The 12,830-nt window shown below is 41.1% G+C and overlaps 1 protein-coding gene and 1 long non-coding RNA gene across 3 annotated transcripts in view; both read right to left on the bottom strand.

Moving 5' to 3' along the window:
* Positions 1-5,989, bottom strand: part of AKAP7 (A-kinase anchoring protein 7) — a 94,858-nt gene extending 88,869 nt beyond the window's left edge. For both annotated transcript variants that reach the window (XR_014690831.1, XM_084512842.1), the window contains exons 1-3: positions 5,780-5,989; positions 3,609-3,764; positions 2,485-2,630 (exon numbers count right to left, since the gene is read on the bottom strand). Coding sequence is in view for 1 of the 2 variants with exons in the window: in XM_084512842.1 (XP_084368968.1) it covers positions 2,485-2,630; positions 3,609-3,764; positions 5,780-5,936 (459 nt within the window). In the remaining variant the exon portion in view is untranslated. The remainder of the gene's footprint in view (positions 1-2,484; positions 2,631-3,608; positions 3,765-5,779) is intronic.
* A 153-nt stretch (positions 5,990-6,142) lies between these two features.
* LOC311433583 lies at positions 6,143-7,165 on the bottom strand. Its single transcript, XR_014690833.1, has 2 exons — positions 6,508-7,165; positions 6,143-6,443 (listed from the first exon to the last, which is right to left on the bottom strand). It is a non-coding gene; the product is annotated as an uncharacterized lncRNA (long non-coding RNA).
* Between the last annotated feature and the right edge of the window lie 5,665 nt (positions 7,166-12,830).

Genomic DNA, 12,830 nt, shown 5'->3' with positions numbered 1-12,830 from the left:
TGCAGCCTGTAACACACGCACGTTCTTTCAAAGCTCTCTTTTCACCACCACAAATTCCACAAAACACCGTAGAAAATTAGTACCTCTGACAGGTTAAAACCTAATGAATAACGCACCTTTGGAAGAAGATTAATTCCAAAGATGGACAGTTAGCAGGTCCAGAGACAAGCTGTTGTTGAACCCAGCAGAGAAATGTGCTGCCTTCTTGATAACAGCAAAATAGAACGACGAGTGATCGTGTTCTCTGGCTGGAGCAACAACATTCTGTATGATAGATGTTGAGGTTGTACAGAGAGAAGGGATAAAAGAACTTTTCAAATCCATTTTTGTGAATTCAGCAATTTATTTTTAGTGTGTTTTCCCAGAACTCATGTGATCAAAATGTAACACAACAGCTAGAGCTTAGCCATGCTGTCACGACTTCAGACTGATGCTGTTCTCTTTGGTAAATCGAATGTGCATTTAACAGCTGAGAGCACTGAATTTTAATCAAGCTAGCCAGGACTCTTCCTGAATCTCAGTAATATCTAGTTATAGCCCATGCATGAATGAAAACTTCATATTGTTTTTACTTGCTATTTACATTGCCTTATGAAATTTTATGTTAAATTTCAACTGCTGTCATGCTGACAACAACTTCATCTAATCTGAGATTTCCTAACTTCCATACCCATTTCCAAAAAGAAACGGCTGAGGGCAGATCATACTCAATAATTCTCCTCTCAGATTATTTATAAAATTTCCCCCTAAATAAGGACACAAATAGTAATTTCAAGGTATCCTCTCCCATTCCCTGGGATATGTTATTCTGAAGAGTAATAAAATAACGATTCTGCTTACTGCAAGAACACTACTGGGAAGTGATTACTGTGAGCTTTAAAGATTTAACAGATTAATTGAAATTATAATCAAGACTGGAAGAGCCCGAAAGACTAACCTGCCAAGTGATAACATTCAACTATTCTTACAGAACTAATAAAACGTTAAATATAAATCCCAAATTAATGGAATACCTCATTTTACTTCTGAAGATTTGGAACATGATTAAAATGAAAGCAAGGAAAATGTTTAATTTTCAACAGGAACAGTTCATTAAATGTTCCAGAAATATTCCTTACTACAAAATGTTTCTCTGTGTAAAGCCTAAAAGCCTATATAAAACATGAAGAAAGAGTACTAATGCCTAAAACAATTCACCGGAGTAAAATTAGATCCTCACAAAGGAAAGACCCCTCCTTCCTAACTGAAATGCTACTAGTAATTACCAGATCCCCTCTGGCTATCAAGAAGCCAGGTGTCTTAAGTCTACATTTTGGCTAATGTTGCCTATACAAATTCCAACGTGTATTTTCTACTTTCATAACAACTCTACATCTGAGGCAAGTATAAACAAAACTTTTTAGCAAAGTCTTGGAATTCCCAAAATGCTCTGAGATTTAGAGTTGTTTCTTTACCTTTGTAAACAATACAGGGCATATAAAAATGGATGTTTAGTTAAGATTTTTTCTACTCAGCCACCAATTCAACATAACAATTGTGAGCAGCAATTCTCAAAGATCAGATTATGTAACCTTTGCATTAATTGTTGCTGTTAAATCATGGAAGAGACAGAAAGAAAAGCCATTTCAGACCAAGATGGCATGAAAGATATTTGTGTCAGGCTATTCCTGATCTATTCTGAAGACGAAGAATAAAGCCTCTGCAATCTCTTCTTCATACAGTGCTTTTTGAAGCATCGAAGACTGCATCGTAACTTTCGAATCTAGATTGTATCATTTTAATTTCAGATTATCTCAATCTTTGACTTTCTCTGAAAACAGTACAGATGTAGAATGAGTTAAAGATCACCTGAAAGATATAGCTTCTGATATTAAAAAAAAAAAAATCTAAAATTGGAAATGGTGGTAAACTTTTGTTTTTAACTTTTTAAATATAATACACCTACTTTCCTTGCTGAAGACACACAATACCAAAGCTGTATCAGACATATCCCACAGCACACAAAAACATCATCTTTGTTCACTGTTAGGTTAAATGAGACAACATATGCCAACTATAGGAAAATACATGTTCTTTAAAAGTCCACTGCACTTCTTGAATCCATTTGAACAGCTTGTCACTAAAACAACAGCTTGTTTGAATTTTAAATAAGATCATCTATTTTACTGGAAACTTTTTAAACTACAAAATGCCTTGTTAAAACAACAACAGATCCAAATTTAAATTCTTACCTATAAGGAGAGCTAAAAATAATGCAGAGTTTTTCCCTATTAAATGAAATGTCTCTTTTCCTTATTCTAAATGAAACACCAAATATGTAATACTGGAAAAGTACAAAGGGGAAATTTAAGCCAGCTTCAATCAAAACAGTATGAAATCCATACAACTGAATAAAAAGATAAATATAAACCTCTCTTCTTACAAACACATGTAGCTGTTGAAGTAATTCTGGTTATACAAAATTACTATCATAAAGAACATCACCTCTGGATTAGTAATTGGAATAGAAATGAAATAATTTGGCTGATACTGTTTTTTCTTTTTCTTATTTCTCTCACTGCCTTCTGGAATTTCCTTTCCAGTAGTCCTCTTTCTTTTCTTTTCCTTATTTACTTCGGAGGTGGCATGCACTGAAAAGAAAAAAAGAATTAAAAAAATCAGCATACGGACAAATCGGAACAAAGATACAAATAACATCATGCCTACAGGAGCTGCCTTCAGTCAACTGACTGAAGCATCTGATCTGCCCGTGCACTGAACTGTCTGATTGGGATCCTACTCCAACTTGAATTAACACAGTCACCCAGGTGGAATACCATACTTGAAATAGAAGTATGTATATCCAAGCAGGGCTCATCAACTGCTAACACAGCTTCCAAGCTACTCCCATGTTTTGTCAGCTCACTGCAGTGGACTTGGCCTGCAACTCTCCACACATGAAATGTGTGGACATGACTTCAAAACCAGGTAATACACAGGATTATTAAAGGAAAAGGTTGCAGTAGACTAGGACTGGCCAACGTATAGTTCATAGAACAAACCCTGCCCAGAAGAAAATTTAATCTAAACAAGACCTACTGTCTGGTTCCTTTCCCAAAGGCTCCTTCCAACAGGAAGAAAAGCGCATGTCCTCAGTTCTCTCTGTACCATAAATCACTTCCCTCCCAGCTTATTTCCTCAAGACTTTGCAGACCCTCTCCCACCACATGGAGGTATACACATCCATAAGCTGACCAGACTGCAGTCCTGCACTGTCCACTGACAGGTGCACTTATTTATAGCCATGTGCTGAGAACACAGGCATTGCAAGACAGCTCTTCCAACCATCAGCTGGAAGCCATCAATTGAAAAGTTCATATGTAGTAATGCAAATAGACATACAAGATGTCTTTATTCTGCAACTAAATCTTGAAACAGATCATAAAATAGTACATTTTTAATACGCTCATGTACCCACAGGATTGCCTACCAACAACGGATACACCAGGCTTGATACTGCTTGCAGGAGCTCTACCACCCCACGCACGGAGCCCACCCATGAGCTCCAACAGGCAGAACCAAGAAGCGCATGTGGAACAGAAACACAATTTCTGTTTAGATTTACTTACGAGCAAATTCATCTTCAATATCTGTGTTGGCAAACGGCATTTCTGCCATCAGAGAGTCTACTGATTCAGCAGATGGACATGGCTTTTTTCTCTGTTGTGTTGCTTTTTTAATCTCAGCAAAGATTTTCTTCTTTTCCTGTACATTTTCCAGCCCATCTGTAATATATTTTAAGACACCGGGTCTGAGTTTTCAATACAAACAGCCAAGTGGCATTATACACAAGCAATATACAATTTATAAATTTCTCTATTTACCAGCATTTCCTTGTCAACATATCAGCAAAAGGACTTCAACACTCGATGTGGAATAGCATAAAAAGTGAATTTAGCTTTCTATGTTTAGTAACTTGTTCTTGTTCAGTACTGAGTAAATGCAATTATGTGCAAAGAGGACAGTTATGACCAAGTATAAAACAGTAAGCCTTTACGTTTCATGTGAAGTTCACTCTAGATAACAGCAATGGCATATGAAATTGAATGCAGATGAACACTGGCAAATGACTTGCAGTGTAAACACACTGCAAATGAGGCATGGAGGAGCACAAAGGGAATCCTACAGTTCCACATAAAACAAAGAACTCTCAGCTGACTACATCATGCAAGAATGAGATGATTATTCTATTCCTGCATCTCCCACACAGCATTAACATGTTATAGACAGCAACAATTTCAACCTGTTCTAGAAACTAATGGCATTTAAGAAGGAATCACTACAAATCTAAATTCATCTTGCATGTATAAACATGAATCTCAGAGAAATACCACAATTACAGAAGGAACTCCACTAAAAAGTTTTCAAAAAGGCCTTTTTCCCCCCAAGAGTACTAATTATGCACAGTCATTTCCCTATACTTGCTTCATATTTCTTCATCAGTAAATGCTAATAGCTGTGTACTAAGCTATACCGTAAGAAGTTAAAAATCAAAATCTCCTCTAGCAACAGAAAATGCGCACGTAACCAAACATCCAGCAATATTCTTCTGGGACAAGTCCACAATGGGATTACTGTAGTGGAAGAAGCCTTATGTCAGAATTGCAGTTTATCCCAGGATAGCTCATTACTACAGACAACACGCTTTCAAAGCTCCTCTTGTGACCAGTGCAGATAGCCCAAATCTGGCCCAAGGGGGAAATTTGGCAGCAGAAGTGTGTATTATTTTCTTGTGCCCTGCAAAGCTGCACTATCTGTGTAAAATCAATGGTACAGACCCAGCCTGGGCTATTAGAGCCCTATAGAGTGGGTTTTGTTTTTTTGTGTGCGTGTATCACTCTATGCTAGGGATGATAAGTAAAAGAACAAGTTGGTTCAATGCTAATTCACTCCAGCCTGAAGGAGGGAGGCATAAATCACTCCGTGGTTGTGATCTGACACCTAACTTTGTGCCAGAGGCTGAGTAAAAAGAAGCAAGCTATTTAGACTGGTTGTTTGTACCCCCTGTAGACACTACAAACTATGTGCCACAAAGAGATGTTAAAGCAATCATGAATTTATTACTTAACATATAAAGTGTACACAACAGAGGTTATTGCTGGTGATCCACCAGCACACAGAAAACAATGTATTATCCTTAAGAGATCACGAACCGAAGGAAAAGACAAAAATCCATGAAACTGACAACCAGGGCAGAGAAGTTATCAAGATCCCTGGCACAACACGCTGAAGACAGCAGCAACAGAGTCCGAGAAGTGTGTTCCGGTCACTAAAACAAGGTGAAAACAGAACTTTTAGGGATTCCTGACTTCACGCAGGTCATCTGAGACCTAGGCAACCCAAGAAGTAGGAGCGCCTTGATCAGCAAGCTACTGCAGGAGAAACTCTTTTTTAATTGCAAGTTTAATGACATCGCCTGGGTTTTATAAACGAGCAGGAACCTGCATGATCCTATATGTGTCTTTAAGTCGTTCCTGATCTTCACGAGCCATCTGTTCCGGCAGGAAACAGCGATAAGGATAAGGAAGATCCCCCTAGCTCGTATAGGGAAGCACGCCCAGCGGGGCGCCCTAAGGCACGTTTCATTACTTCCCACCCGCACCCCGGAGCCCGGGGGGGGATCAGGCCCGGAGCTCCCCTGGAGCCCCCCGCTCCCGTTACAGGGACAGCGCCGGGGTGCCGAGCCCAGCCCAGCCCAGCCCGGCCGCCTCCCTCCCCCCCCCTCCGGCCGCCTCCTCACCGTGCTCCCGGGGGGGGGACCCGCCGGGGGTGCCCCCGCCGCCCCCCGCTGCCGCCGCCGCCGGGAGCAGCGCCATGGGCCGCGGCGGGGCGAGCAGGGCGCGGGGCCGCGGCACGGGGCGCAGCGCGGGGAGCAGGCGGCGCAGCAGCCGCTGCATGCCCGGCGGGGAGCCCCGCTGCGGGACGGCCGGGGCACGGAGCACGGGGCACGGCGCTGCCCCGGGACTACAGCCCCCGGCGTGCCCCGCGCACGGAGCCCCGCGTGCGGCATGGCGGGAGGGGCGGGGTGGGCCGCCATGGCGGTGCTCCCGCCCCCGGCGGTGCTCCCGCCCCCGACGCTGCCCCGCGCAGGGGGTGGCCCTCATGGTGGTGCTGAGGGGGCTGAGGGTTCCCCGCTCGAGTTTTGAGTGTGTGTTCTGCCCTATGGTCTGCCTGCAGCTTGAACTCTGTGGTGTGCTGTTGTCCAGCTGCCCTGTACGCAGTGAAGGCATCCAGATAGCGTGTCCTGACACGAGATGTACGTTGGTTGTTGTGTATATCTCGTATATATTACATACATCTCATATATACCACATACATCTCATATATTCCACACACATCTCATATATGTCACGTACATCCCATATACATGTATGTCATGTACATCCCATATATGCCACGTATATCTCATATATGTCACCTACATACCATATACATGTATGTCATGTACATCCCATGTATGTCACGTACATCCCATATATGTTACGTATCTCATAACATACATCTCATGTATGTTATGTCCATTTGTTGTTTTCATTCTGTTTTACCAACAATTGTCAGCTAAACAGGACGCCTGTAACTCCACGGGAGTGCTTGGAGCTGACTACTCCTCAGACTCCTCAAAATAATCATTTGTGTCTTGGGACCACCAGAGGAATTTTATACCACCCAAAGCTCTAGTTTTCATCCTTTTAGCTGCAGTCCAGGGAAAAACATCATCTTCCTTGAAACATCCATTCTTTATGCAGTCACCCAGCCTCCTAACGTAGCTCTGGCCCACCCTTCCCATTGGCAATAATGCTTCTACTGTGGCTGTACAATCTCCTATTGGGAATCAACCTCTTGGGTGTACACGAAAGGCTGTTTCTCCGAGGCGAGGAATGCAAGACACTATTTTCCTTCTTAAATAAAGACTTTGTGCCCTTTGGAAGCCAAACGCTGTCACTACATTCTGTGGGCGAAGCCAAGCCAAATCTCGCCTTCTGTTTTTGCAGATCAGCCTGTGCATATAGACCAGATCTGAAGGAGCTGATTGTTTATCCATATATACAAATTCTTACTTTCACTTTTAAAGGGAGTAGGATTGGAGGGGGAAAAAAAAAAAAAGAAAAAAAAAAAAAGGCGCCTGCATTAGGGAGGAAGCTGCAAAGCTGCATGCATTCTGGATGTTCAAACCTGAGAGACTAGGGAAAATTAAATGAGTTTCTGTATTTGGCTTGTCTGTGCCTTCCCTTTCTGGGAGATAAAGTTTGTTTGGAAATACTTTACAACCTTTTTGACCCATCTCATGCTGTGTTTGCCCTCAATGTCTTTCACACTGTTTTCATGGGGCCTGTGGAAACCAAAGAGTGGATGCAATACAGAAATCCAAGTTTGGTGGAATCACAGAGGAGCTTTAGGATAAGGCTGCTGGCAGTTTTTTTCACTGTATGTGTTTCAAGCTAAATATCAGCTATCGTTAGGAGGCTAACTATATAAGTGGTCATCTCTTCCTAGCTGGTTATCATTGTTAAATATATATATATATACTTAAAGGTTTGATTCCATGGAGTTACTGATGAAATACTGGGAGAAAATCTATTGTTATTAAGTGTCTGTAAAAATGCAATGTAAAACACAGTTTTGAACCTGAAATTGTTCCCAGTCAATTCATGAGATGTTTTGCTGAAATCTTCAGCAACCAAACTCTAGAAGGAATATTTCTGTTTGTACAGTGGACAGGGGAGTCTAATGTAATACTAGATAAGTGAGCATTTAATGGTCTCTATAACACTTGAAAATGCAACATATTTTTACATTTTTGGTAGACTTAAAATTGTATGTAACCAATGCCACTAGCCTAGTACTGATACATGGATATATTCTTTAGGTTCATGAGGTGCCTGAATATACAGGCTAAGGGGAAGTAAGAAATTAAAAATGCATTAGCTGGATCTGATAAGATTAGCTGATATCACAAACTGACCCTTTAAGTCCTAAAAGTGGTTGGAAGCAGAATGTTCAGCTGAGGACTAGAAGGCTGAGAAGTTCTGATCTTCCTGCCTGCCCAAATACTGTGCAAGTTACGTAGTGGTCACTGACCTGGTGCCTGTCTGAAGCAAGCCAATGTGTGGTTTTTTTTTCTGTTTATTTGTTTTTGTTTTTTGTTTGTTTGTTTGTTTTTGTTTGGTTTGGTTTTGTTTTTATTTGTTTGTTTGTTTGGTTGGTTTTTGGTTTTTGTTTTTGTTAATACTTAGGTTTGGGCTAATGCCAAAGTATTATCAGTTTCCTGTGGCCTTGCCTTTCGTAGTTTCTGATTAACCTCTCAGTGGTACAGTTATCCCTTTGAAGAGAAAAAAAAAAAAATCAGAGCTCTCACGTAATGACAGCTGAGTGGCATTAACAGAAAGAGGAAGAACAGGCAGCTCTACAAATGGATTTGCCTATACAACCACCCTTCCCACGCCTGTTAGCCTCTCACCTGACTGCCTCTTAGTCCATCACCTAATTTCAGTCAAATTTAGTACAAAGTTGGAGGTACGATATTCCCACGCCTTTCCTGAAGATGAGTGGTTTGGGGGAAAAGAGAGATTCATGTAGCTCTCAAAGGAGGGAATGAAGAAACGGTGCTGTGTTTTTTCATGCTTTTCGATGAAATGGTGGCAGCTGGCCATGAATACTGGTCAGCTCATTAAATGATAGGTCACAGCACATACTATCGACACATATTATCTCTTATCTGAGTCAAGCAAGAGATATGGGGGAGCTGTGACAATTCAGGACATGGCTCACTTGTGGGAGGTTAGGAAGTAAAGGAGCAGAAACGGGACATGCTACAGGGAGGCCTAAATATTGAAAGAGGATATTGGGATATTGTGTAGGATGTGGGAGGGAGTTGACGGTATTGTAATGGGAGGGCATGGAGACTATAGGGGAAGCTTGGATTATTGTGATAAGAAGGGAGGACATAACTGATATGAAACAAGCCTTCATTACGGCCACTGCTGATAGAACAACTTGTTTTCTCACAAGTGAAGAAAAATAGACCATGATCTGATAGTAATAAGAGACTTACTACAGGAACAATGAAAAGCATGTGTTGCAAAACTACAGATACTACTAAATGAAAGGTAGACAAAAAGAGACAGGGTTAAAGTAATCTAATGCAAAGATCAAAAAGCAAATAGGCTCGGGCTTCTACAAGAAATGGTATACAAGGAAAAGAGTACAAAGATGCCATCAGTTGTACTTAACAAATAGAAACTACATTGGATTGACATCTAATGTGAATATGGATATATAATGTGGAGAGTATTAACATGTAGGGATACTAGCATGATCTGTTGACACGGGAGTTCATGTACATTGCAGCAGGAGGGAACACAAAAGGGAATCAGCTGAAAAATGAACTCATTGTGCAGAGCAGCGATTACTCACTTGCTACCCTCTGGATTTTGACCCGTTGTGAGAGACACTGGCTAAAGATCAGCCCAGACACTCATGTGCTATTAATGCCAACATGTCGTTTCAGACCTTTCCAGGATCCTCTGGGCTTTTATGATGACAGGACTCTCTTTGAGGATACTGTTGGGCAGAGAGAGGATTCACCTAACAAACTGGGGCATGGACATTTTTGCCAACAGGCTTGCCAGCCTCGTAAGGAGGACTTTAAGCTAGGTTACTGAAGGATGGAAACCTCAGCTAGAAGACAGTGTTCCAGATGCACCAGCAGAGAGGTAGCAGTGGATGGTGGGAGAGCGCATGCAGGACAGGGCAGCAGCAGAGGCTGTCCCTGCCTGCCTGAGAGAGCAGCGTGCTTGCAGTGCTGGCACACAGACAGACCAACACCTGGGGGGACCTCAGCCGGCGGGAGAAGTGGGACAGCAGGTGCTTCCTGAAGCAAACAAGGACAAACGTAAAATCCTGCATCGAGGACAGATGATTTTGGCAAAAGCGTCTGGATGCACTTCTGCACTAATACAGCCCTTGACATTTTCTGCTAACTTTGACCCTGCACTGGGCGTTACTATTTGGGTGTAATTTCTAGCCTGAACTCCTTCAGCCAGATTGTCTTGCTGTAGTAAATTTCTGAAAGTAGCCGTGCTTTATGGCTTTAGTTTTATACAAAATTGCTTTACAACTTCAACCACACTCTTTTTCAGTATAAAAATAAGACTTAAGGCATTGTACTCACCTTCATATCTTCCCAGCTTTCTTTCAGCATAGCTCCGAAGAGCCAGAAGAGAGGAAATCTTTCTGAAATCCTTCAGGGCTTTGCAATAACAAAAGCAGCAGGAAGAATATCTCCAAGAGGCAAAAATAAATTTGTGTAAGATGTCCCCTTTTAGGAGCTGTCTAAAATACTTTTAAAATTTTGCTTCATTGAAGCAGACTGAAATGATGCAGAGCCATATTTGCAGTGAAATATATACCCCTTAAGGCAAATGGAAGAGGAGATGTACCTTTGAGAGAGCTAAGACTTAACTACAATATTAGTCATATTGAGTGCAGGGAGACTGGCTCAGGACATGCCTAACCTCACAAGCACATAGGTATCTTGCAGATCTCTTTCTGTGTGATTCTACCACATTGCTCTTGATTCACTTATAAATTGCTTTCTTTCAAGGATAGGGGAGAAAGGTGGAGATGTAAGGAAAGCAAATAGCACCCATTAAGGGGCTACCAGTTGTTGAGATAGGATGAAAATAAATCCTGGTTGTCCTCGTGATTTCTACTGCTCTTATTCATTTGCCCTGCAATTGGTATCTAGTTGGCTAGTTTTAATGTTTCCTTAAAATACTTGAAGCAGCAGGAGCAGAACATGCTTTCCTAATCTACTTATTCTTTCTCTCCTCATCACAAATAATTCACCAGAAGTCATTCTCATAGGTAAAATTTCATTCTGCAGCAGAGCTATCATCCTTCTAGTGCTAACAAAACAAATCTTCCCTGTGTTGCTCCAGCATCAGGTTAAAAAAAAACTATTGATTTCTTTACCTTTGTCTCAGAAGCACAAATGCCATCACACAATTAGATATACATAACTTCAGTTTCCAAGATACGGGGTAACCAGAACACAAATAATATTATGGACTACTTCTGTTAGATCATATTTTATGCTGTGAGCAGATGGCTTTCTTTTTATTAAATATTTATACTTGCACAAACAGAAAATATAAAACAGAAAATACATAAAACAGAAAATAACTATAAAACAGAAAATAACTTTAAATGATTTTGATAAACAGTCTTGTTTCTCTTATTCTTGACATGTATTATTCACATTTAAGAAAAAAAATTGTCTTCTGGAGACCATTAACAAAGACAGTCTGCAAAATGAAGACACCATTCAATGTGACAGGAAACCTCCAGAGATATGCAACATGAGAGACTGTATATTGAAATAAAAACACATTTCTCTTTTAGGGTCTTCAGTAAACCCACTGGACTTTTTAGCTCCAGAGGTCAAGTTAAGTTTGATCTGAAATCTCCAGCTTCCTGGAGTTGCTCTTATTTTCTGACTGAAATAGAAACTTTAAAATGTATGTGGGGAGAAAGTGGCTTATTTGAAAAAGAAGACACTGCCTGCAATTAAAAAAAAAAAAAAAGTTTGATTTTAAATGGAGTGAATATTGACAACTACATGCAGAAGTCATGCAGCTGAGACACTGGATCCTGCATTCCTTGAGCAAAAGACACTTTACTGGGAGCCTTAAGCAAGTAAAGAATGCAGTTCTGAATCCAAAATGCATAGTATTCCAGATGTGGGTGGGGGAAATACGTATTTACTGACTAAACTGAAAAAATCTTGATACTCAGCTGCCTATTTGTTGTGTTTCTTGCTCTCTTCTCCCCTCTTGCTTTTCTGTCTCTCCCTTCAGCCACAAAAATTTTTCTTGTAGCCCTGTCTTCCTTGCCTTCTCAAGCTCCAGATATTACACAATCATCCCATGTGTTTGTCACCACTGTGCAGGCTTTGCGTGGTGTTGGATCTTTTTTCCTCTCTTTATCTGTGGACTCTTTGTAACGTTACGATGTCTGTGGAATAGGGGCAGTATATTTCATGTATGTTCACAGAACACACAGCCCAGTCAAAAACATAAATAAATCTAAGCTCTTTATTGCCAGAACATAGCGCAGTCCTTCCTGATGTGAAGATCATCACTCTGATCCCACAGGCATTTCTGGTGCGTGCCTGTCTGTCTTCCTAGGAACAGCTGAGCCATTAATGTGTGAGCATTACCAGCGTTTCAGCCAGTTCATCGTTTAGTCTAAGATATGAACGTATTTGCCCTAGGACTCTCCAGTGGCTAATAAAGATAGAAGCTCCTCCAGAAGAAAATTTTAATTCTCTTAAGTAAGAATTGTTCTAGAGACACTTTTCTCCCTCCGTGGATAGCAGAGATGGCCAGGACAACTAGGCTTGTGTCCTGCTGAGGCACATCAGTTGGAAGGCGCAGTTTGGGTGAAATGAATCCAGGCCTCAATTTTGTGATAGGCTCTTTTAGAACGAGCAAAATGCTCTGTGCTTTGGCCCAGTATTTCAGCCTCTGGCAAAGCCAGAGCTCTTGGAGCCCAGACAATTAAATTCAACATCAACTCTCTAACTGGAAACACTCATGTCAAAACAACATTTCTTAGATGTGACACTAACCCTCATCCATCTGGAAGAACCTGATGAGAACTATTGCTAATGTTGTGAAGCCCAAGTGCTCAGAAAACTTCACACAGTGTAGGCTTTGGGGCTCGGCCAAGTCAGAGCCTACCTAGGAAGAAATAATTGAGTAGTGTTGTTTTATGTTTCATGTGAATTT

Source organism: Aythya ferina (genome assembly GCF_964211825.1).
Source record: "Aythya ferina genome assembly, chromosome: 3".
NCBI lineage: Eukaryota > Metazoa > Chordata > Aves > Anseriformes > Anatidae > Aythya > Aythya ferina.
Note: the sequence above shows the minus strand (reverse complement) of the source record. Positions and strands in the feature narration are given on the sequence as shown.